Source organism: Xenopus laevis, chromosome 5L (assembly GCF_017654675.1).
Source record: "Xenopus laevis strain J_2021 chromosome 5L, Xenopus_laevis_v10.1, whole genome shotgun sequence".
Lineage (NCBI taxonomy): Eukaryota > Metazoa > Chordata > Amphibia > Anura > Pipidae > Xenopus > Xenopus laevis.
Window position 1 is genome coordinate 23,347,243 of NC_054379.1, and position 26,627 is coordinate 23,373,869.

Below are 26,627 nucleotides of genomic sequence, written 5' to 3' on the forward strand. Positions count from 1 at the left end.
TAAGCACAATTCAGCAGGAACAGCCCCCTAAGTTTGCTCATAGCCTGTACAGAAAGATACCATAAAACTAGGTCAGCATAGATTTTCCCTGTACTAAGCACAATTCAGCAGGAACAGTCCCTAAGTTTGCTCAGTCTGTACAGAGAGATCCCATAAAACTATGTCAGCATAGGTATTCCCCTGTACTAAGCACAATTCAGCAGGAACAGCCCCCTAAGTTTGCTCATAGTCTGTACAGAGAGATCCCATAAAACTATGTCAGCTTAGGTATTCCTCTGTACTAAGCACAATTCAGCAGGGACAGTACAGACAGGTACATAATACAGTGCAAGTAGCAGACATATGGAGTCTGACAGTACAGTAGGGGTTAATAAAAGCAGCACATGATACATAGCTGGCCTTGCTGTCAGGAACTCACAGCCTATAGTGTTGGGAGAGCTGCTGTGCTTGGATATTATGCTTGTCCAATAAATCATCCAAGCCCCTCTTAAAAGCATTAATAGAATCCTTGCTTATATTTTCCTGCAATGATCTTGTAAAGAGAAAGTATGTCCCTACACCTTTTCTCTAGAGAAAACAACCCCAACCATGACAGTCTACCCTCATAATTTAAATCTTCCATCCCTCTAAACAGTTTAGTTGTCTCTGCACTCTCTCCAGCTCATTTATATCCTTATTAATGACCGGAGCCTAAAACTGTCCCCCCCATACTCAAAACAAGGCCATACCTATAAAGGCAAAATTATATTTTCATCCAAAAATTTTATTTTTCATCACTTTATTTGCTTCAATAGTCACAGAATGACACTGCAAATTCCCAGATCCTTCTCAATTAAAGGATAAGTAAACCTTAAAAATAAGTGAATGTAAAATTGATTCAAAGCACTTTTGCAATGTACATTCATTATTTAAATTTGTTTAGTTCCAAGATATTAAAGGCTACATGTATTGTTAACATGAATGTATTGTCTTACAACAGCACCACCTGCTGGTCATTTTCTGACCACCAAGTAGTCAAGGTTCTTAGGAGAAAGAACGAGGACTGGTCTGTTGTTCTTCTGGTTAGAAAAAAAAAATTCAGAAACCTTTCTCACATATTTAGCAGACTGGTCGGAAAATGGAAAGATTTAAGAAAGGTTTCTAATTTTTTTCCTAACCAGAAGAACAACAGACCAGTCCTCGTTCTTTCTCCTGACAACTTCCTTGATTACTTGGTGCTCGGACTGGTTGTATAATGATCAGCATGTGGAGCTGTTGTAACAAAATTCATTCATATTAACAGTACATTTACCCTTTAATATCTTGGAAATTGTGACCGCTCAAGACTCACCCTACCGCATCAGTCTCTCCAATTAGCTCTGTGAGCTCCGTGTGCTCAGCCACCAGCGTTCCGACTGTGATAGATCCAAAGAAGTAGCTCAGGCAGCATTCCGGATAAATGTAAAGAGGTTTAATGTATCATAGGTAACAATATCGCCTTACACGTTTCGGGAAAGCATTCCCTTAATCATAGGCATCCTCATCAATTTTACATCAGTTATTTTTAAGGTTTATTTTAAAGATACCCCCAACACACTCCTATTTACTGTATAACTCACATTTTTATTATTTAGATCCAAGTGGACAACATTGCACTTAAAGGGGTTGTGTACCTTTAAATTTAATTTTAATATGATGTAAATTTTTTGAGACAATTTGCAATTGGTTACCCTTTGGTATTATTTGTGGTTTTTGAGTGATTTAGAGTTTTGTCCTAGCCACGATGTGTTGATTGAAACAAGAGACTAGAATATAAATAGGAGTGGGTCTGAATAGAAAATAGTGTAATAAAAAGTGGCAATAACTTTAACAAGACATTTGTCGCCTTACTGAGCATTTAATTTTTAGATGAGGTCCAGATTCACTTGTCAGTCACAATTGTACTATGGATGAATATTTGAAGCATCAGTCTGTGGTGCAGTCTAATTGGCTCTCTAAAAAAGTGAAAACATAGTTGTTTTTTTAGAGGAGCCAATCAGACTGCACCACCCCAGTGGTCCCAGTGGTGCAGTCTGATTGGCTCTCTAATACCAGACATACAGATGCTCTGGCGAAGTTGGGATCAAGTAAAAAACAAAATCACGGGCCAAATTTATTGGAGCTGCTCCTGCCAAAGAGCTCTTACATGCACGTGTGACTCAAAGCAGTTTGGGATTTATTTCTAGACTTCAAGATATTAAACGGCTAGTACAGTCCATTTGAAACAACAGCGCCACCTGTTGGTCATTTCTGAAGATTGAGAAGAAAGAAAGGTCTTGGTGATGTTGCTCTGCTTAGAAGTGTAGTGACTGAGCAGAGAAGAGTCATCCGCAGTTCCTCTGGTCCGTTCAAAGCTAAGCGACATCACAAGACGTCTCTTTTTCCTCCAAATGTCATTTTGACTGTAGCCACGCAACCGAAATGACAAGCATGTGATGCTAATGTATTATAATATCAGTTTATAAAGTGCTAAGATATCGAAACCTAGAAAAATAAATATGGCATAAGGGAGCTCTGAGCAATTTTAAATTAATTTGTATTGAGGGTTTGTATTTCCTTTAACTCAAGTCAAATTCTGCCGGCTACAATCCAGCCATAGGTCGGTACTGCAGTTCCCTCTCAAACTGCTCAGCCGTCAGTGTTCCCTCTATTGCTTCACACCCCGGGTTGAACACAGAATATGCACTTTTCTCCCCTTTCCTTCTGGCCCCCGGCCCCCGAGTGCCTTCGTACAGCCAATAAAACATGGAGAGGACGAAGTAGGCCAGGCCAAATTCCAGTTCAACAAAAAGGCCAAGCAGCACCAGCCACAATAGGAACTTCAGCAGCAAAGTGACTGTCCATAGGGAATATGAGGACGGCTCTGTATAGTACTCAGGGGTATCACTTGCTCGGCTACTTGTCCCCTCATGGGGTGCCTAGAAAAGAGAGCACATCACTTAATTCCGTCCAACCGTTAAGCAGCCATAAAACACAAGTGTAAACGGAACTGCTTTACGTACTTAAATCACAAATCCTCTATCTGCCAGTGACAAACCCTCTGCAGGCATGATCACTGTTTTCCTTGAATACACTACATTTAAATTTTAATAAAGAAATTGCTTAGTATAAAAATAAAAACTGGTTAATAGATAGACTGTGCAAAATAAAAAGGTTTCTAATATAGTTAGTTAGCCAAAAATGTAATGTATAAAGGCTGGAGTGACTGGATGTCTAACATAATAGACAGAACACTACTTTCCCCTTTGCAGCGCTCTTGGTTTCCACTAATTGGTTAACAGGCTGTAACCAATCAGTGACTTGAGGGGGCCACATGGGTCATAACTGTCTGAGCTGAATGCTAAGGATCAATTGCAAACTCACTGAACATTTACAGTGGTGTGAAAAACTATTTGCCCCCTTCCTGATTTCTTATTCTTTTGCATGTTTGTCACACTTAAATGTTTCTGCTCATCAAAAACTGTTAACTATTAGTCAAAGATAACATAATTGAACACAAAATGCAGTTTTTAAATGAAGGTTTACGTTATTAAGGGAGAAAAAAAAACTCCAAATCTACATGGGCCTGTGTGAAAAAGTGATTGCCCCCCTTGTTAAAAAATAACTTAACTGTGGTTTATCACACCTGAGTTCAATTTCAAAGGTTATAAAGCCATTTCTAAAGCTTTGGGACTCCAGCGAACCACAGTGAGAGCCATTATCCACAAATGGCAAAAACATGGAACAGTGGTGAACCTTCCCAGGAGTGGCCGGCCGACCAAAATTACCCCAAGAGCGCAGAGACAACTCATCCGAGAGGCCACAAAAGACCCCAGGACAACATCTAAAGAACTGCAGGCCTCACTTGCCTCAATTAAGGTCAGTGTTCACGACTCCACCATAAGAAAGAGACTGGGCAAAAATGGCCTGCATGGCACATTTCCAAGGCGCAAACCACTTTTAAGCAAAAAGAACATTAAGGCTCGTCTCAATTTTGCTAAAAAACATCTCAATGATTGCCAAGACTTTTGGGAAAATACCTTGTGGACCGACGAGACAAAAGTTGAACTTTTTGGAAGGTGCGCGTCCCGTTACATCTGGCGTAAAAGTAACACAGCATTTCAGAAAAAGAACATCATACCAACAGGAAAATATGGTGGTGGTAGTGTGATGGTCTGGGGTTGTTTTGCTGCTTCAGGACCTGGAAGACTTGCTGTGATAGATGGAACCATGAATTCTGCTGTCTACCAAAAAATCCTGAAGGAGAATGTCCGGCCATCTGTTCATCAACTCAAGCTGAAGCGATCTTGGGTGCTGCAGCAGGACAATGACCCAAAACACACCAGCAAATCCACCTCTGAATGGCTGAAGAAAAACAAAATGAAGACTTTGGAGTGGCCTAGTCAAAGTCCTGACCTGAATCCTATTGAGATGTTGTGGCATGACCTTAAAAAGGCGGTTCATGCTAGAAAACCCTCAAATAAAGCTGAATTACAACAATTCTGCAAAGATGAGTGGTCCAAAATTCCTCCAGAGCGCTGTAAAAGACTCGTTGCAAGTTATCGCAAACGCTTGATTGCAGTTATTGCTGCTAAGGGTGGCCCAACCAGTTATTAGGTTCAGGGGGCAATTACTTTTTCACACAGGTTTGGATTTCTTTTCTCCCTAAATAATAAAAACCCTCATTTAAAAACTGCATTTTGTGTTTACTTGTGTTATCTTTAAATAATAGTTAAATGTGTTTGATGATCAGAAACATTTTGTGTGACAAACATGCAAAAGAATAAGAAATCAGGAAGGGGGCAAATAGTTTTTCACACCACTGTATGTCCCATGTGTGCCCCATTACAGTCGCTGACTAACTCAGAGTTAGAGAGCTGAAAAGCATATGTTAGACATCCAGTCTTTATACATTACATTTTTGGCTAACTAACTATATTAGAAACCTTTTTATTTATGTGTGGGCCTCTTTATCAAATTTTGTTTTGGAAGCCGGAGTTTCCCTTTAAGAAGGATAAAGACACAGGGTGAAGAAGTGAGAAAATGTCCCTGAATGCCCCATAGAACAAGTGAGGATGTTCAGGGTGATGGGTCCTTCTAATAAAGGCTGAGTGGGTGTGTGAGTGTGCCATTTGGGACCTGGATTTCCCTGTCTTTGCTCTAAGGGTTTCTCAATTTCACCTGTATCGTAGTATTGTCTGGCTGTGCTTCTGGGGTCCTGAGTCTCCATTTAGGTTTCCATCTCTCATACAATCCCTGAAGTTTCCTAAATGCAGCCTGTGTATGTGCTTGGACTCTCCCCACTTTATCCTCTGAACTCCTTGTCTCACAGTGCCCTCTAGTGTTTGTCTCTGGTGTAACTTTTGCTCTCCTTGCTCTGAATTCAGCCAATTTCTGCTCCATCTCCAAATCAGCAACACAACCGAACAGCCTGTAATAAAGAGACAACACTGAACTAAGGACAAATAACAAAAAAAAAAAAAACACACACACACACACACACACACACAAAACCCTGCATTTCAGGACTCACAAAGTGAACTTCACACACATGGCTTCTCTAGCTAGTTGCTATAAATGAAAATGCACAAGACTGTTGTGTATGGCAGCTCCCACCCATGGGGGATGTTGTGCAGAATGTGCCATTTGGAAACACTGATGGATACGATAGCATTGGGAAGTGTTTATAATAAATAATATACGTGTTGTAGTAACAGTAGCCTCCCTAGAGTACAGTGGCACAGAACCAAGGCCACCCTCTGGCTTAGACTTGTATTATAAATATATTATTTTCTTATTCTTTATCAGTAAATATAATGAACACAGTGCCTGTATCTAGAGAAAGGGCAGATGGACTGGATTGATTTAGGAAAAACCTTCTCATGGATGCCCCTTCCTGTGCTAAAGCATACACAGTGCAACTGCCTCTCCAACCAGTAATATCTCCTGTAATATAGCTGCATACACACTGCAACTGTCTCCCCAACCTGCACTATAGCACATACATGCTGCAACTACCTCCCCACCCAGATACACACTGCAACTGCCTCCCCTCCCAGTAATACGTACCCATAGCTGCCTTTCTTGTACTATAGCACATACACACTGCAATTGTCAAGTAATACCCAGGCATTAGGCAATAGTGTTCTATCCAAGAATGAGAGGATATGATGAAAGTGATATTTCTATTACTTGTACCCTTGTAAGTAATAGAAAAGAAAACCAGTTTACAGCTCTATATTTCTATTATTTGTACCCTTGTAAGTAATAGAAAAGAAAACCAGCTTACAGCTCTAGCAGATGCAGGGGATTAAGAACCTATTTACTAATACTACCCTCTCATTATGCTCTTCATACACACAGAGTTTATGGTACATCTGTTACAGCCGCCAGGCTCTGTATATTTTTAGCTTGTAACAGAGATTAACCAATAAAATAAAGGGGATTTTAATCGCTGCTGTAAACCTCAGGGCTAATTAAACCATTTCAGTAGTATAAAGGGGAACTAACACCAATCAACATGGGGATCTAGTGCATCCTTTTTATGGGCTACAAGCTGGCAGTGTTAGCTAAACTGGTATTTTGTATCCTATACATGCACCATTCTCTCTCTATGGCTTCAGAATTAAAGGGGAAATATTATAATATAATCAACACCAAGGTCTCGTGCATCCCCAGGAGTGCTAAGTGCTACAGACAATTTAGATTTAGACACTTCGAACACAGAGGTCCTGCACACAAAGTACCAAACATGCCCCACAAAGTGGAGGGTAGAAATGTTAATACCATCCCTAAAACTGAAGTTATAATGGGACACAGCACCCTGTGTTATACAGAAGGCTGAAAAAAGCCACATGTCCATCAAGTTTGGGCATTATGTTCTGCTAAAAACCTCTGTGAGTGGGATAAGGAAGGGAGAGAGAACTCCCGAACTCCACTCTAGTTATTTAACCCATCCTCTGCCAGAGTCAAACGTTCCTCTTCATTTCACAAGGATCTCATGTCGCCAAGCGAGGTGCCTGATTGCAGCCCATTTGGTGAGAGATTTATGAAGGAGCCTTTGGTCGTGGAACATCATAAATCTTCCCTCCTGTCTCTGCCCCAGATGTAATTTACTTATAGGCGCTTACGTTATTCTGGCAGAACGGCACTTCCCAGTAAAGAAATAGGACGCAGCAAAACATTGTTCCTCTTAATCTAACTCCAGAATATGTTCCAGTAAATCATTATGTTCATCTTTGTGTCTTTCGGAGCCTGGTCCCCACACAATGTCGTTGGCTCATCGCCCATATATTATAAGACAACAAATAGGGAGGGGGTTTGAGCAGAATTTGCCTCCTTCATGAAACAGAATTTTTCCAGCATTGAGATGTCAGTAGAATTAAAAGGGCAAAATGGAATTTGGTAGAAAATAGGGATAATGTCACCACATAGTTATCGTGCTTGTGCTTTTCTTCTGTCCCATTACAGCAGGTACAGGGGTCTCTGTGTAACCCATTTATTAATGTGGATATTTGCAGCACAGTTTGACTTCTTTAAATGACAACTAAAGCTTGTGCAAAATATAGACCATTCCTATTACTTATGTGGGAGTCAGGAAAATCTTAACCCGCACCCGACCCTAATCCATAAAATGTTGCCCTTGTAGGACCCTCACCTGACCAGAATCTTTTCACTCTGCTTTTGTATGAACCTCTGGTTCCAAGATAGGGAATTTTCACGAGGAAAGTAGAAGTGTACTTCCCCAGTCTGACCCACGCCCAACCCAAACCCACAATGGTTGGCCAAACTGTACATCACTAATCCCTACATATTCCCCTCACATGGTGGATGCTTCTAAGCTCCGGGCTCTTATGGATCCCTCTACCAAATGTATAACTACTACCAGGGCAGTTATCCCCAACCAGTTTTGGTTACATAAAAAACAGGTGTTCTGCCTCCTGTAGACTGCCAGTCAATACTAAATAGACAATTACAGTCCTTATTTGACACCCACTGGAACTATTTACATGTTTATGTAGCTCATCAACTCTTTTTAAATGTAAATGTTGCTCACATGTAAAAAAAAACAAAAAGGTTGAGGACCCCTCCCTGGTTTAGGGCATAGAGTTTTCAAGATAACGGATCATTTCGTAATTTGGATCTTCATAACTTAAGTCTACTGGAAAATCATGTAAACATTAAATAAACCCAATAGGTTATATCTTATTTGGGATCAAGTACAAGTTACTGTTTTATTATTACAGATAAAAAGGAAATATATATATTTTTTACATTTGGATTATTTAGATAAAAAGTAGTCTATAGGGGAAGGCCGTTCCCTAATTTGGAGCTTTCTGGAAAATGAGTTTCTGGATAACGGATCCCTTAACTGTTGTTTGGGGTGACTTGAGGGTACCTGGCCCAATGTTGGAGTCTAGTGGCAGTATAAATAAACCCTTTTCTGATGAGTAATTCAGGCTTCAAATTGTTCCTCTGATTTATGGAATGTTTTGTAGGCAGAAAGAAGCGGATCCGCTCTCATTGGCAGTCCTGGTAGGCACAGCGTTGGATGGAGATTTGCCTGAAAAAAAAAAAAAAGGCAAAGGCGTGCATGTTCGGTTTGATCTCTGCTCTGTGCAGCTACATTGAACTGTGGTGAGAGAAGATTTGTTGCTCTTTGTCTGCCTACAAGACGCAAGTTGAAGGAAGCGTATGTCCCATGTGACTTTGGCCTAAAGCTGCCCAGACCCTGACAGATCCACTGCTGCCCCACAGGATATAATAATATTTCTCACTTTCAGCGACTGATCTGTTGCCACCAGGGCCACCATCAGGGGGGCACAGGGGGAACAACTGTACCGGGCCCGGGCCTAAAGTGGGGCCCGGCTGTGCTGCTGTTTTTGAAATAGCCGGACCCCCCTTGGCAGTGCCGAGCCGCCGAAGACGTGCCTCCTCTTCCTGAACCTCTGAAGTCCCGAAGCCCAGAAAAGACCCGAAGTGACGTACAGAGCCGAACTTCACATCCCAAAGCCGCAAAAACACCCAAAGTCACAAAAAGGGGCCGAACATGAAGTCCTGAAGCAGCTATAAGATGCGAAAGTCACAAAAGGAGTTGAAGTTGAAGTCCTGAAGCCGCGAGTTCAGTTCTACTGAACACCAATGTCTCTTTTTTATTTTTTAAAGCCCTAGCCGCCAATGTATTATTTTAATACATTACAGGCCCCTGCCACCAATGTTTTTTTATTTTTTTAAATATTCTCTGGGGGCCCAATTTTTTTTAAACATGTAAGGGGGCCTTGGCGCCCTGACCACCAATGATTTTTTTTTTTAACTTGTAGGGGGGCTCTGACCATCAATGTGACCATCAATGTTTTTTAAAATCTTTTATGTGGGACCCTGGCTGCCATTTTTTTTTAAATTATAAGGGGACCCTGACCACCCATGGCTTTTTAGAACTTGTGAGTGATGGGATTTGCAGTTTTTAGTGCTGGTGTGGACTTCTAACTGTGGTGTGGGCGGAATCTGGGGTGGGATCTGGGGTGGGCAGGGAGCAGGGAGCCCAGAACATTTTGCTGTATGGGGCCCGTGATTTCTGATGGCGGCCCTGGTTGCCGCTGTACTATTTGCAAGTAAATACCAGATATAACTAATTCGCTGATTATCTCATTCTCTTTCTGTTTTCATTTTACTCAGTGTCCCATATTTTTGGGAAATGGGGTAGTAGAAGTGACCCTGGGGCCCTGACAATAAGTTGAATAAATGTTTATGAAAAGATCTTATTCCCAATGTCAAGGGGAACTAAAATTGTTTAGTTTTGGGGACCCAGTAAATTGCATTTATGCCACCGCCAGTGGAACACACAGACACTGGGCAGGGCCATAGGGGTAACACGTGCCCAGAAGGGACAGGGGTAATTAGGCAGCACAGGGGTAATAAAGATACAGCAGCGAGAAGTCAGGCAGTGCAAGGGGAATGTACCACTAGAAGTTTGTAGAGGGGAGATTGACTCATTACATGAGGAGGTAGGTACCACTACTCGGCTCTGTACAGGGATACATACAGAACATGGGCAAGATACCCAGTGATACAGGGGTTAAATGTCAGGAAGTACAGGGGTAGAAGCATATGGGGAGATTGATATTACCTCAGACCACAAGAAAATCTTCTGGTTCCAGTCAGCTGTAGAGGAGGGCCATAACACGGAACAAGGGAGGCTTATTTGGAGTAAGATGATTTGCTGCAATACATTGATGAGCTGTAAGAAAGTGACAAATTAACGTTTAGAGTAGAGCACGAACACCAATATGAGTGGTTGATGCAGAAGAGAGGCGGGATTTATCGAGTACTTTCCAGGGTAGCGATTGGCTCATTTGGCACAGGGGCGGTACAAAGTTTACCAGAGTCCCGGCAGCCGTAAAGGGAGGGATGAATTCAGATTGAATGATAGCTATTGGTTCACGGTTTTCTGAGGGCGGCCCGGAAAAAAATAATGTGACTTCACGTAGGGCTGTTAGCGATTGGTTAGAATTCGCGGGAATGATAGCGACTGTCTCAATTAAGAGGCGGAAGTAAGAGCTAGGAAGAAAATGAGTTTCCTGTCTAAACATCTGTTTGTGTCTTTGAGGTCACATTTTGCGACGTCAGGGGCTGCCTGCATTATATTCACATATGCCTGTGTGAGGGATGCAGCCCAGCACCAACCGGTAACATTAATATGCGACTGACTCTGAAGTGCTGCCAGGGTCAGGCTTATTAGCCGGGGGAGCCCAATATGGGCCATTTGTAGGGGTGTTTGTGGCCGTGTGGCAAGTAGTCACTGTCTCTGCCTCTCTTACTGATGGGCTTCTTGCAGCTGTGTCTCCTCTCCTAACAGCTAATTCAGTCTGTTCTTCAACTGCTCTAAGTACTTGCAGTCCCACAGGGGAACCCATAGCCGAGCCCTTTCCCTCTCCCCCACACATTTGTCCCTACCCCACATACTCCCCGACTCCACATATTCCTTCTGTCCTGGCCCTATAATGTCTCTTACATAGAACACCAAAAATGAAAGTGTTAAAGTAAAGAAAATATCATGTAATGTTTCCCTGCACTGGTACAACTGATGTGTTTGCTTCAGAAACACTACTATAGTTCATATAAACAAGCTGCTGTGTAGCAATGGCAGAAATTGAAAAAAGTCTATATGGTACAGGTTAAATAGTGGATAACAGATAACACCATTATGTTCTACAGAGCTTATCTGCTGTGTAACCTGAACCTTTTCTCCTTTGAATGGCTGCCCCATGACTACACAGCTGCTTATTTATATAAACTATAGTAGTGTTTCTGAAGCAAACACAGCAGTTTTACCAGTGTAGGGCAACGGTACATTATTTTTTTATTAATTTAAAACACTTTAATTTTTGGATGTTACTGCTCCTTCAAGGTGGCCCTACACTATAATATCTGCTCATTTGGAGAAATCGCCAAAAGAGTGGATCCTCTTCCAATATGCCCACCTACGTTGAACGGTATCAGAACTGAATAAGATTGCTGGCCCTAGGACCAAATGAACAAATTGCAATGGTGTGAATACTAGCCGACCTGGTCCCTGATTCGACTGAAAATCAAACCTGCCTTATCGACATCTGGCCGAGTAATAATTAAAGGCTAATTAAAGGGCACCTGTCGCCTAAAAACTCCCCCCCCCTCGTGGGTGGTACAGCCTAACAGAGCCCACATTCCAGAAGAGTAAGACAGTTGAATGTTCTTGCCATGTATTGACTCCTCTGGCCCCTGCACCTGGAGGGAAGCTCTTGTGTGTGTGGTTGTATTGGGGCACTCGCATGTTCATAATGAGTGAGTGTCTCAGTTCACTAATTATGTGGGGTCAGGGGGCCAATGTTCCCTCTATTTCTTTCTTAGCTATGTGCGCAAAAAATATGTGCGCACAGTTTTTAAAAACTGTTTGCTCAGGTCAGAAATAATACAAATTTTATTTTTTTTTTATTTGTTGCACTGGCCTCAAGGTTTTTGTGCACGAGCGCACACCTTAGAGGAAACATTGGAGGGGACAAACTGACCTGGTGAGGGGCAGATCACTTGATAGGCGACTTTTCTTAGAAAAGTTCTATTGTTTTGTCTATCAGGAGTGTGGGCTATGTTAACATATACCTCCGGGGGGGGGGGGGGGAGAGATGATGGGTGCTCTTCAATGCACACAGAGGGCCTAGTACTGTGGCTAATGTTGGGGTAAGGGAAACATTACAAACCACCCTTATTAACCAGGCAGTTACATGGTGCCCTGCAGCGTTACATAAGCTGTTTATATGTAACTGTGGCCCCCAGCTCTACTAGCCCTGTATGGGCAAGATACCCCACCCCACTATGTACACTATTACATGACAATGTTTGCCTTTCTCACTGCTTCTCCTTTACTAATGCCCTCTTTGGTGTTGATATAAATACACAATTTAAACAAAAGGCACCCCACATATTTAACCTTCAGTATCACCCCCTATGATTTTAATAAGTGGTCCATTCCATGTTAAGGTTTATAAACACTGCAATGATCCAGGTATGTGCCCCTTTAGTGGGGCCCTTTGCTGCACAGAGTTTGGCCGCTTAGTACCGTCATTGCCAAATATACAGGGATTTTTGGGGAAACCCCATTGTCAATGTAGGTGCCCAGAGGTCATAATATATAACTTTATATCCCAACTTTATACCCCAGGGAACCCAGGCTCTCATCTCAGCAGTATGTTAGTCTGCAGAACTGTTCCACAGTGGAACTATAATAGCTGCCAACTGGGTGATCCTTTGTATGTCCAAGTGAAGAAGAATGCCAATACCTGTGCTTGCAGAAAACGGGGTGATCCCAAATTTATTCAATGGTGCTTCATAACACTTAACAAACGATCAAACGTTTCGGGACCCCATGGCCCTTCCTCGGAGGAAGGGCCATGGGGTCCCGAAACGTTTGATCGTTTGTTAAGTGTTATGAAGCACCATTGAATAAATTTGGGATCACCCCGTTTTCTGCAAGCACAGGTATTGGCATTCTTCTTCACTTGGATTTACTACTGGCGAGTGGCTAGGCCAGTGCCATATATACCTGTATCCCCTGCATTGACTTTGTATGATCCTTTGTATGTGCCCATGGCAGAACCCATGAACAATATGGCAGGCTAAATACAGTGCTGGTTCTATGGATAATACTAAATACAGTGCCATTCAGAGGAATATGGGTAGCAGGAGTACCTGCTCCACTTCTCTCCTGCTGCTGTTATGCTGCAAGTTCTTCCCATGAGCAGCTGAATACTAAGCATTGTGTGCGGAGCAGAAGAAACTTGACAGAAGCCCAGTTCATGATCATTGGCATTTATGCCATCTGCAATACCTCAAAATTTCCCCTAGATGGCAATATAGTGCCATTACAGTAATGATATAATTATCATCATTTATTTATATAGCGCCAACAAGATACGCAGTGCTTTACCTTAGTTATAACAAACAGGGATTAAATGGCGGATAACAAACAAGGGTTACAGAGTACAATAGGATTAGAGGGCCCTACAAATTAGAGTTTACAAACTAAATGTTAGGGTACAATTGAGACATTAGGATTTTAGAAACAATTTTGTGATTTATGATACAGCAATGATTGATTAATTAAGGTACATTGAATAAGCTTCTTTAAACAGGTGGGTCTTTAAGGAGCGCTTGAAAGTTTGGAAAGAAGGAGAAAGTCTGACTCGAGGCAGAGAGTTCCAGAGAAAAGCAGAAGCCAGAGAGAAGTCTTGTAGACGAGAATGGGCAGAAGTGATGAGAGGAGAAGCGAGGCGAAGATCAGAAGCAGAGCGAAGGTTTCATGAAGGAGTGTATTTGGAGATTAGAGATGAAATATAGGGATGGGCTTCATTATTAAGGGCCTTGAATGTGATTCTAGAGGAGATTGGGAGCCAGTGAAGGGACATGCATATGGGAGCAGCTGATGTTGAGCAGTGAGATAGATGAATGAGTCTAGCAGCCGCATTTAAGAACAGATTGGAGTTGTGAAAGGTGACTTGTTGGAATACCTGTGAGGAGTAAGTTGCAGTAATCAAGGCGGGAGATGATGAGAGACTGAATCAGTGTTTTAGTTGATTCTGAACTGAGATATGGTCGTATTTGGGCAATGTTGCGCAGTTGAATACGACAAGATTTTGCAAGTGTTTGAATGTGTGGTGAAAAAGACAGATGTGAGTCTAAGATAACTCCTAGGCAGCGTGCCTGTGTGGTGGAATGAAAGGTGGTGTTGTTTACGGTAAGTGATATCTGAGGGACAGGGGAAGATCTTGGAGGAAATATAATGAGTTCTGTTTTTGAGAGGTTCAGTTTCAGGTGGCGCTGTGACATCCAGGAGGAGACAGCAGAGAGACAGTCTGTGACTTGGGAAAGGACAGAATTAGAAAGATCAGGAGTAGACAAGTAGATTTGGGTGTCATCAGCATAAAGGTGATACTGAAGTCCAAAACGACTGAATACGTTTTCCTAGCGAAGTTGTATAGTGCGAGAACAGCAGGGGGCCTAGAACAGAGCCTTGAGGAACTCCAACAGAGAAAGAGGGAACGTAGTAGAAGTAGAGTTAGAGAAGGAAACTTTAAAGGAACGGTCAGACAGATAAGATGTAAACCATGAAAGAGTAGTGTCATGAATGCCAGCTGAGTATAGAATGTCTAGGAGGAGTGTGTGGTTAACTGTGTCAAAGGCTGCAGAGAGATCTAGGAGGATGAGTATGGAATAGTGACCTTTAGACTTTGCCAGTAGAAGATCATTGGTTACTTTGGTGAGTGTGTAAGGGGCCCTCTGGTGGATTTACAGGCCAAGTACACAAAATTTGAACTTGAAGAAAAATAGTTTTTATTCAACAGCTTACAGGGGTACTCATATAATAAACGGTCAGAACACCTCCAGCGACACATGTAAACTTTAACAAGAAGCTTCCAGGATCCACAAACCCAACCAAGGTCTTTGTGCACCACCTAGCCGGTCAGATAGTCCGTCACACGACCTGTGACCCTCCACCTCGCCCCGACCAGGACTTTTACCTTGTGCCACCTCCCTCCTTCAGCCAGGCTGACACTGCTTCAGTGCCCCTCTGACCTTTCCAGGTAGGATTTTTCTTTGACCTCTGCTTGGGTTGTCCGCCAGATCCTGCCTACACACTTGGCCCCTCACCACGGCTACTAAGCCTCTAATGCTCCTGGTTGGGGTGACACCCCAACCCATTCTCTCTTAGCTACCATCTAGCTAACTCACGTACCTAGTACTTTTACACTTATGCCTTCTAACTGTCTATCTCTTAACTACACGACACACACACCTTGGGTGTGTCTCCCATTTAAATACTTTCCCAATTAACATTAACCCATTTCCTGTACATGTGCTTCCCCAACTTTTGTACATGAAACTTCCTAACACATGAAACCATTCCCAACCCAACTGTAATATGACACTGCCACCTAGTGGTGACACTCAAACACTACATGCAAACTTTTCAAACAACTTTCAATCACATATCCATTCAACATTTCAACATCCACACAATTTGTACAATTCACATGCAAATTCACATTCAATACTCGATCACCTCTTACAAGTGCAGTTTCAGTTGAGTGTGATGGGCGGAAGCCAGTTTGCAGGTGGTCGAGAAGGGAGTTGTGAGTGAGATGCTGGATCAACAAGCCTTTCTAGTAATTTGGATGTGAATGGAAGAAGGGAAACCGGACGATCATTAGCAGGAGAGCTGGGATCAAGTTTTTTTGAGGATAGGAGTGATTAGTGCTTGTTTGTATGAGGATGGAAAAGTACCAGTAGAGGGTGAAAGATTAAATAGGTGGGTAAGTGCAGGAGAGAGTGTATCAGAGATTGGATAGAGGAGGCGAGAGGGTATGGGGTCAATGCAACCTTTATAGTACACCTAAAGTCTCCTTAAAACTGTCCCATTTGCACTGTCCCATCCCCCCTGAGCAAGTACCCTAAACTCAATGTAAGATGATTCTCCTCCCACCCCTTTTTGATTTTGTCTAATATACTCAGTCAGCTTAATGATAAATCTGTAAAGGATTTTGCAGCATTGGGAGAATAGAGATCTTCATCTTGGCCTTAAAAGAATTTCCTGCTACGCTCCACACTCAGGACAAACAATGCAGAGAATGGAAATGGCCAGTCAAATAATTTGATAGGAACCCTTTAAAGGAGACATTTGGTGTAAAAAATAAGAACATACCAGTGTGTTATACTCATTTAGATATATAAGAATTGTGTTTAAATAAGTAGTGTTTCAGGCTGATTTATTGAATATTTCTGCAATAAACCTAATGGTCCCTCCCTTCTCATCCACTTCCTGCTCCCTGAATTCCCAGGCTGTGCAGAGGAGATGGCAGCTCTCAGCTCACTGTACTGTAGCACAGGAACCAATCAGCAGCTAGCAGGACCTGATAGGGAACTAAAGCCTGTATTTGCTGCTGTCACTGCAGAGCTGTGATTGGCTGTCCCCCTCTTACTGTGCTTCTGGCAGGGACCGTTAGGACACGCCGATCTCTCACTAGAGAACATCTATAGGGAGCTCCAATAAAGGAGCTATTTTTAATGATAATATTAATTTTTAGCACAATGTGATAACACCATGTATTACTCATTATAGCCTGGGTTTTTTTCATTTATCTTATATGTCTCCTTTAATGAATGGATATTGAGAAGTCTAGAATTCTGTTTTATGGGGGGTGGGGGGCTTTTTCATCAGTCAAAACAATATTTTTGGGGGAGATGCTATACTGAACCACTGTGCTATGTAACTGAATGGGGGGGGGGGTTATACAACAGATAATGTTTTCCTTGGCACCTATTGGCTGGGAAGAATACAATGAGCCCATTGGCTGCTATTTTTTGCTCCTTAGCCACTGAAAGAGAAATACAAAGATTGAGGGATCTTCATGCTAAAAGCAAAGCTAGACTGCAGCGCAGACAATGGGGCTCCCAGGGAGCCCTGAGCTTCCACAAATAGCTGGTGTTGTGGAAGGAAGAGCTATTCTAAGGTGCCGGCCACAGGAAGCCTTTCTTATGCCAACAGCCCTTCCGATCAGTCCATGTGGGACAGTAAATGTAAAATTAGCATGGAATGAGGACATCCCTGTGTCTCATGTGTGAATAATAATACCCAAACTTCCTATTCTCGTCATTGTCGGGCCCCCCAGTCACATCATTGTGATGATATTTGTCCATATTGTGCCTCGCAGCTTCATTTAATCAGAGAATCTGACAGCAAAACAAACAAGTTGGACCATATGCTCATGAAATTATGGTTTCTAGATATGTTCATTATTTCTGTCCCTCTCTTCTAAACACCACATAGAAAGGGCTTAGAGAATTTCCTGATATTCCTGGTTATTTAGACATTAGGTTTCTTTTAGTATCTGGTGCGTATTTCTTTTCTTGACTGGAATTGAATTCAGGGTCTGAAAATCTGAAATAGCCAAAAGATTGGATCCTCTCTTCATTGCTGTCAAATACAACTCACAGCAGTACAGTAACCAGGACACAGTTTGTACATGACCACAAAGCATCTGTACCCCCATCTCTGATTCAGTAGTCGGCTATTCTACCCATACCTCCAATCCCCTTAAACTTAAATCCCATTTCTAGAAAGCCTCTTCCCGTTTCTGATCAGGAAAACAGAACCAAAAAAAGTGGGGCAATTCAGGGCACCAGGCTAAACACCTGTTGTTCCAGGAGGGTCAGATGTGTTCCCAAAGTGGTGTGATGTCCCGTTAACCCTTTGTTGTTCAAAAAGAAGAGGACAACTCCCTAAAAAAGGCAGTCTGAGTGTCCTGAGCCTCGGCCATAAGCTAATAGTAAAAGCTAAGCCAGGACTGGCAGAAACATTAGAAGCTTGAAGAAAATGCCTTTTTAGATGCCTTTTCAGCATAAATAAAATACAGGGGCCTCTGAGAGCAATCCTCTTAGTTCTGAGCCCAGATATGAATGTATACCTTGTAGGTACATTAAGTACCCAGCTCTAAATAAATCATTTCCTTGACCACAAGTATAGTAACATTTGTACCTTGCCCCATCTACATTAAAGGGGAACTATCGTGAAAATGAAAATTTAATATACGTTTCATCTTACTGAAATGAGAAACTTTCTAAATACATTCAATTCTATATAATTTCTGAAATAATCACATTTATCTTCACTATTCCTCTCTCAGCATCTGTTTCTCTTCATTCTGTCTTCTTGCAGGAGTTGGGTTAGATTTAGTTAGATCCAATAAATCTTAAAGGGGGGCTTCTTTTGCCCTAGGAGATTTGTTAGAGTGCAATCATCAGAAATCTTCTCTCTCTACATGCAGGATTTGTGCAAAAGTCAGTTATTTTGTTAGATTTTGTTTGTACTGGAATCAGTTATTTGAGTGAGCTCTAATTCATCTGCTAGGAAAGGAAGCCTCCCTATAAGATACTGTATAATGGATCTAACTGTCAATGAGTATCTGACACCAAACTCCTGCAAAAAGACTGAATGAAGAGAAACAAATGCTGAGAGAGGCATAGTGAAGATGAACTTGATTATTCCAGAAACAGTACAGACATTTTTAATTGTATTTAGAAAGTTTTCTATTTCAGTATGATGAAGCGTATATTCAATTTTCATGACAGTTCCCCTTAAAGTACCCAGCACTACATTGTATTCCTTGCCTCCGGATACATTTACCACTCAGCTCTATATGAATGTTTTCCTTGCCCCAGGTACATTAAGTACCCAGCTACAAATGAATCTATTTCTTGCCCCATGTACAATAACCCTCGTCCTATATAAATCTATTCCTTGCCCCTATGTGCATTAAGTACAAAGCACTGTGTGGATTTATTCCTTACTGGAGCCGCTGGTTGCGCCTCATTTCTCCGAAGCAGCTAGTGAGACCTTCCTGGCATTGTTTGTGTATCAGGAATTCTCAGATATATAACAGCTCAAAGGGATTGCAGCCAGAATGAATCCACTAACACAATTACATGTTCCCTTGCACTGAGCCACAGGCACGAGATCTAGAGAAACAAAACAACTAAATGCAAAAACAAAGAAAGAAAATACACAACACAGGGTTGGCATCAATGCAACATCAGGGCCTTGTGGGTCACAATCAGTTCCTTCCCCTCTAAGGTTTATTTAATCTTAAATGAGAACCCCCAGTGTGGCACTTACTCGTGTGATGTGATAATTACTCTTGATAATAGTTTGATATAGTGATGATAATATTGATATAGATAATAGTTTTATCACATTTATTATTTCTCTGTGGAATTCAGTCCGACTGCCAGATAAAATGGATGCAGAGATGCTTCAGATGCAACTCCCAAGCCTGGGCCAGTGGTTTGGAAATCAGGATGTGTCCCCAGCTTAAATACGATTTGTGAGAAAGGAAGTGAGTGTAAACACAACACAGCTTTTGGCTCATGGACACTCTGCATCCTGTGCAACCCACAAATAATCCTGAAAACGTTGTGTACGGAGAGCAAGTTTGTGTTCCCAACACTTCCCATTGGCGAGAGGCTGAACGTCAGCATTTAACCTCATTCCGTTATACGGCCGAACCCAATTCTACCAGAAACGGAGCTAAAATTCTGAGTTTCTTAAACTTTAATTTAAAGAAATAGGAAGTATAAATAGAAATAAACCAGCTTCTAGTTACACAAACTGGAATTTCTTTAATTATGCACAGGAACCTCATACATGGATACTGAGTGTTAATAGTAGCCAATATAAACCTGTCCACATACCCTGCCCAATCTGCTCCAACAGCAAGGAATAATGTACCCGCCGTGGTGAATTATGAGAACTTTTCTGTAACTTAGAGTAGGGGGTATATTATCCCTTATAATATATGAGTGATATTCAGAGTTCCCTGTATAATTCAGCCTGCAACTTTGTGCCTTTATAGGGTCTCAGTACCCCTCAGTGACTTCTAGTATCCTTAAAATTTACAGTAGGGGGTACATTATCCCTTATAATACTTGAGTGATACTCAGAGTTCCCTGTTTAACTCAGCCTGCAGCCTTGTGCTTTTTTATGGTCACAGAACCCCTCAGTGACTAATATCCTTATACTTTACAGTAGGGGGTGCATTATCCCTTATAATACATGAGTGATACTTAGAGTTCCCTGCAACCCTGTGCCTTTAAATGGTCACAGAACCTCTCAGTGACTTCTAATTTACTTATTGTTTACAATAGGGGGTACATTATCCCTTATAATACACAAGTAATCTCTTCAGTGACATATTTGTTTCTGTTCAGACCCTGCATTAGCTTCTATGGCCGACAAATGGGTCGGGATTAGGAGTAAGACACTTTTCTAGTCCAGTAAATTGCCTTTCAATGAGAAGCTACAGGAGGAGCCAATCCCTTGTCGTTATTGCAACGCTGGAAGATACCAGACCAAGGGAACAGTTCTAATATGAGACAAGAGGAAATACGCACATTAGAACATTGATGGAAACAATAATATCCTCATGACTGATAAACACAATACTTGGTAATGAGGAGGGTTTGGTCCCAAACTGTGGGAAAACTAACAGTAGACTTGACTTTAGACCTGATTTTGGACAATCTGAGGGAATCCCTTCAGTCATGAGTCATTACTGAGACAGTCAGGGGTCAGAAACCTGTTTTCCTGAACTCATTGTTCCTATCATTATTATTCATAATAATGATGATGATATTTAAACGCAGGTATTTATAAAGCTCTAACATAGTCTGCAGTGCTGTACAGTAGATGGAGACAACAAACATACAGATTACATAAAAATAATGACTTGTACTAAAGCCTTCACATGGTTCCTTGATATATGCAGTGAGTTACAATCCCTTTTAGGATAAAACCAACTTCCCCCTGTGTAAGTGAATTATGTATACCTCCCAGTATTTTCTCATATAAAGCTCAGATTCTCTATCCTTACTGTATATGGGCTGCCCTCTTTCCCATGGTCAGGCAAGGTAAGTGAATCAAATTTCCCCCTGTTTGTTACCCGGATACATAGCTGTGATTCTCTGTGCTTTCTTTCTTTCAGCTGCAGTCTTGCTAATGTCAGTAAGGGTAAATGATTGCATTATTCTTCTAGTATTTACCCAGGTACAAAGTTCTGATTCTGTTTTTCTTTTTCCTAGGATGCTCTGTTTCCCATGGTCAAGCCAGGTAAGTGAATCCAATCACATTTCAATTCATAATGGATAAATCTGTACAGAACTTAAATACGTGATACTCCTTGTTCCTGGGCTGTTCTTTTCCCCATGGTCAAGTAGGGTTAGTATCCATTCCCCTTCCTACTACCCAGGTACAGAGCTTTGTTTTTCTTGTTCCTGGGTTGCTCTCTTTCCCATGCTCATTGATCTAATCTTTCTGTTCCACTGTTGTTTTGCTGATGTTAGGGGAATGTTCACTGTAGCTTGACTTTTTCATGAAAAAGTTATTGATGCTGTGCAGCCAGACCTTCCTGCCGGGTGCCACTAGGGGTCATTTCTTGCATGTTCTATGGCTGATATTTCAGTCTGCCACGGAGAGGAGATGGAGGCTCCCTGATTGATAAGCACCAAAAGGGATACTGTCATGGGATACATGTTTTTTTTCAAAACGCACCAATTAATAATGCTGCTCCAGCAGAATTCTTCACTGAAATCAGTGAAATCAGAAAACATATTTTGTTATATTTAATTTTAAAATCTAACATGGGGCTAGACAAGTTTCCAGCTGCCCCCAGTCATGTGACTTGTGTTCTGATAAACTTCAGTCACTTTTTACTGTTGTACTGCAACTTGGAGTGGTATCACCCCCTCCCTTTCACCCCCAGCAGCCTAACAATGGAACAATGGGAAGGTAACCAGATAACAGCTCCATGGTAGATCTAAGAACGACACTCAATAGTAAAAATCCATGTCCCACTGCGACACATTTAGTTACATTGTGTAGGAGAAACAACAGGCTGCCAGAAAGCAGTTCCATCCTAAAATGCTGGCTCTTTCTGAAAGCACATGACCAGCCAAAATTACCTACATACCAATATTATAAATTGAAGAATAAATTACCTTGCTGGTTCAGGAATGACATTTTTATATTGCTGAGTAAATTATTTGTAGTGTAAACAGTGTAATTTAGAAATACAAACTACACCTAAAAAACTGTGACAGAATCCCTTTAAGGCCATGGGCAGATGGAGGGTTGGCTCAGCTGCTCTCAATCTGCGTATTATTTTCAGACTGAGCAAAGCGATCCACTCCCCCCCATCTCCATTGATTTGAGAAAGATCTGCTTGCTAGTTATTCCATTTTATGGTAGTTAAATACACAAGGATCTAAACACAAGGAAAATTAGATAATGAATTGTTAGATACTAAGAGCCAGGGACTTGTCAGCCTGTGTTTTTCTGGGCCATGGTTTCCCAGTTGTTGCTGAGCTACAGTTAACATCACATTTATATCTATGAGATAAGATGACTAATAGATTTATCCAGATGAAGTGGTAAATCATATAAATGTGTCTTCACCCCCTTGACCCAGTTCATCACAGAGAATAGAATAATTTACGGAAAAATAACCCAAGAGGGCAATAAAGGGACGGTAACAGGTAAAGACTCCAACAAATGGCTTATCTCTGTCAACACGTCCTGACAGCAGCGGATATCAGAGGCTGAAAGGAATTAGTTATTTCTGCTGATTTGCTGGAAATGTAGGATTTATTGCTGGCGTTTCAGGCTCCTAAAGAGAAACAGAAATTACAACTTCAGCAGATTATCAGGATAATAAAATACTACCATTAGTAGTTTCAGATCAGAAAGCCTAGTCTAAAGGTGGCCATGTGCGCATAGATTATGACACGGCTGGAGGAAAGGCGGTTTCACCATCAGCATAGGAAATGTTATTACCGTACAGGTTAAGGAATTCCCTACCAGAAGAGAAGAAATCAGCGATTCATTGGTCAGGGGAAGGCAGTTTCACCATCAGCATAGGAAATGTTATTACTATACAGGTTAAGGAATTCCCTACCAGAAAAGAAGAAATCAGTGATTCATTGGTCAGGGGGAAAGGAGGTTTCACCATCAGCATAGGAAGGATTTCTATACTCTAAGAGCAGTCAGATTGTGGGATTCCCTACCAAAAGAGGGAGAATGAATGATTAACAGAGTTCACTGGGATCGATCAGGCATTTGTGTCTTACCAGTGGGAGTCAAGTTTGCCTTCCTCTGGATTAGTTTGTAGACAGGGTTGATAGAGATGATCTAGATGGACAAATTTCTTTTGACAGATCTCAGTGATAGTTCTAATACAGTCTACATCACTGGTCCCCAAACTGCAGAGTTGGGTTAGATTTGTAAAAATGCCTATTCTTGGAACTATGGCCGATGTTTCCCTCTATCATGTAATCGTATGTACTAAAGGGGACCATGAATAATAAGCTGTTGCCTTCATTTTGAGTGCCTGCTCCATTGTATTTTCATTTTATCCGCTCCCCGTGCTGAGGGCTCAGTGTGGTGCACCTGGGCCTCTTCCTCTATGTGGCGAGTAACTACTTTACTACTCAGAGACCCCCATTCAGGTTCTGTTCCTCCAATGGGAGCTTGAACAAAAATAGGTCAATGTTAGAAAGCGATATATTAATACCCAACATTATTTTTGCCCTCCGTCCATTCAGTGTAAATGCCTGTGCAAAACTCCAACCTCTCCAAACTTAGCTCTGCATCTGGGTGACAATTGCAGTGTCCTTTATTTGATCCCAGGGAAAAAGCCATTTGGACAAGTCCCCCTTATGCCTGTGGCAACCAGTTATGGACCAGCCCAACAAGCAAGCCATTTGCCACCCAGTGTGGAGGGACAGTAGGTATCTTGTTGTTTAACATTTCATTCCCTTGCAAAATCCCAGGGCATCAATAGAATTATTGTCCAAGAACAATCTCCCTACGAAACATGACAACTGTGGGAAATAGCAGCCATACGGCAACAGCTGCTCACATGTGTCACCCAAACAGCGCTGAGAACTCTAAACACAGAGGATAACCATGAAGCCCAGTGCGCACGACCCTCCGTTGGCTCAGAATGTGCACGGAATGTTTATTCTCCATGTGCAGCTATGGAACAATTTCAGTCTTGATTCATAAAGAGACAAAGTATATTATTTGTGGCAGTGGCATCCAACATCACTGGAAGCTCAGGCAAAGGAAAAGGTGGAAAGATGCCAGATGCCTTTATCCCTACGGTGTCCCTCGTGAAGGGTGTGCAACACAAAAGGAGAAGCTCCTTCAGCCAGTCTGAGACAATGGAAGTATAGTGAAGGCTAAGGGGCAGATTTATCAAGGGTCGAATTGAAAATTCTTATTTTTTTTATGGTCAAAATTGTCAAATTCGACTAGGGAGTTATTCAAATTTGATTCAAGTATATCAAGATTTATCATACTCTGGCCCTTTAAGAACTCCGCCTAAAACTGCTAAATTAAGTCAATGGGAGAGGTCCAGCGATCAATTCGGAGTTGTTTGGAGTTTTTAAAAACTCACATGAATTAGAAATTAGACCTTTGATAAATGCGCCTCTAAATGAGGCGTGTTTTAGCCTGTAATGCTTAGCTTAAAATCGCCAACGAGGTCTGGGGGGGGGGGCATATCTAGCGCAGATGTAAATTCTTCCCAAGTGACTGTATCATCTCACACTCATTTTGAGATGAAAACATTTCCTAAGGTAAATATAAATCTCCTTCAGCAAATGTATCTCCTTGATCATATTTCTACATGAAAATATTTCCTTATGTTTTGGGTTGGAGGGGGATAAATTCCCCCATTGGAATACATATGCCAAAGAAGATATAGCAACTGCAAGGGAATCTCACACTGAAATGGAGATGATATATCTATCCATCAGGGCTGTGGAGTCGGTACATAAATCCTTCATCTCTGACTCCCAGTTTTATGGTTTAAATTTGTTTTTTAAAGGAACAATAGCAACAAAAACTGAAAGTGTATCAAAGTAATTAAAATATAATGTAGTGTTGCTCTGCATTGGTAAAACTAGCAAAACTACTATAGTTTATATGAACAAGCTGCTGTGTAGCCATGGGAGCAGCTCTTCAAGCTGGAGAAAAGGCACAGGTTAAATAGTACTTAACAGATAACCCCTGTCCAATACAATGGTGTTTTATCTGTTACAGTATTTGTTATGTACCCCGGGCAAACACACAGATTTTACCAGTGCATGCTAACAGTATATTATATGTTAATTACTTTAAAATGCTTTCATATCTTGTTGTTACTGTTCCTTTAATATACTAATGTATTTTCTATGTTAAGTACACAACATACTAGGCATTTTATCACTGCCAAAGCTCAAAAGTATAAACAGCATTCTTGGTAATTCTAAACCAAAGTCAAATTTAAACTTAAAAAAACAATTGGAAAACCTAAAACATCTTCCATATTAATTGAACCTGGCATAGAACTATAGAATATCCAAAATCATGTAAAGTACAGTATTGTTCTGCCATATCCTCCTTCATAGAAGCTGATAAATCTGATTTGATTATTATCAGTGCTTGTATATAAAGTTATTCGGAGTCGGTACATTTTTGTTGACAGATACCCAAAATTGCTTCCATCTTCACTGCTCCGACTCCACAGCTTTGCTATCCAAGTGAATGTATTAACCCCAGGCGATATCTGTATACTCATCCTAGGAAATAGATTTGATAGACTTGATATATTCACCTGCACAGATACATCCCCATAGGGAGGTACAGGCGTAGTCACCTGAAGAGAATGGAATGTACATATATATATATATATATATATATATATATATATATATATATATATATATATATATATATATATATATATATATATATATATATATATATCCTACGAGAAGAAGACCAACCCCCAACACCATATGCACCCTAGCTAGCTAACACATCTGATGTGTCTGATACTCAGCAGCATCATGACCCACTTGACCGGAATGACACTGTAACCCTTCTCTCAAGAGTAGAAACATAAACAAAAAGGATGCGCTGCGAGTGCTTTTACTGAGCAAACATTATAACATTTATTGGGGAAGGGAACACTTACAATGCATGATGCAGTGAACAAGCTGCAACAAAAACGCTGCAATTGTCCATTTTTTTGCACTTTGCACACTGCATGTTCCTTTAGCCAAACATAACAATAAAAATGTGGTAAAACTATGGGCTTTAAATCAAACAGGTTAAGGCTAAATCCCCAGCACGTTGAGTTTCAGCCTGCCAACAAGGTTGGACTGGGCCTCATAGGGCCCATCAGACAACCCTAAAATCCAGGACATATTCTGACAATAAGATGTAGAGTGTTATATGGTGGAAATGAGAAAAGGCTGATGAAATTTGTGCTAGGCCAGTTCTGTCCAACTGGTGGCCCGTGACCCCCCACATGAAAATCTGCCTGCTGTGACTGCTTACCTTGTGTAAGAGTTAAAAGGTATCAGTACTGACCCCTGCATTGTACACCTCAAATTCAGACTCTTAACTCCTGCATTGTTCATATCTTTAATCCACCCTGCAACACCTCTAAAACCCTGTACTGTTCACATCTCAGACCCAGACTGAAAGTGCCCACATTGTTCAA

The 26,627-nt window shown here is 41.4% G+C and overlaps 1 protein-coding gene across 2 annotated transcripts; it reads right to left on the bottom strand.

The window, feature by feature from the left end:
• Nucleotides 1-658: 658 nt before the first annotated feature.
• Nucleotides 659-10,281, bottom strand: saysd1.L (SAYSVFN motif domain containing 1 L homeolog). Of its 2 annotated transcripts, none has more exons than XM_018262712.2 (3): nt 10,124-10,281; nt 5,179-5,428; nt 659-2,936 (listed from the first exon to the last, which is right to left on the bottom strand). In XM_018262712.2, exons 2-3 carry the CDS (start codon nt 5,398-5,400, stop codon nt 2,601-2,603), a joined length of 558 nt encoding a protein of 185 aa, XP_018118201.1. In that variant the 5' UTR covers nt 5,401-5,428; nt 10,124-10,281; the 3' UTR covers nt 659-2,600. The 2 variants fall into 2 exon arrangements, with proteins under 2 accessions (XP_018118201.1, XP_018118202.1); XM_018262713.2 differs by lacking the exon at nt 10,124-10,281 and adding an exon at nt 8,396-9,035.
• Between the last annotated feature and the right edge of the window lie 16,346 nt (nt 10,282-26,627).

Excerpts from the sequence above, each read along its gene's own strand:
- saysd1.L (XM_018262712.2), bottom strand. The coding sequence starts at position 5,400 with ATGGAGCAGAAATTGGCTGAATTCAGAGCAAGGAGAGCAAAAGTTACA. Across the intron at positions 2,937-5,178 it reads CAGACAATACTACGATACAG|GCACCCCATGAGGGGACAAG; the intron begins GTGAAATTGAGA and ends TCTCTTTTCTAG.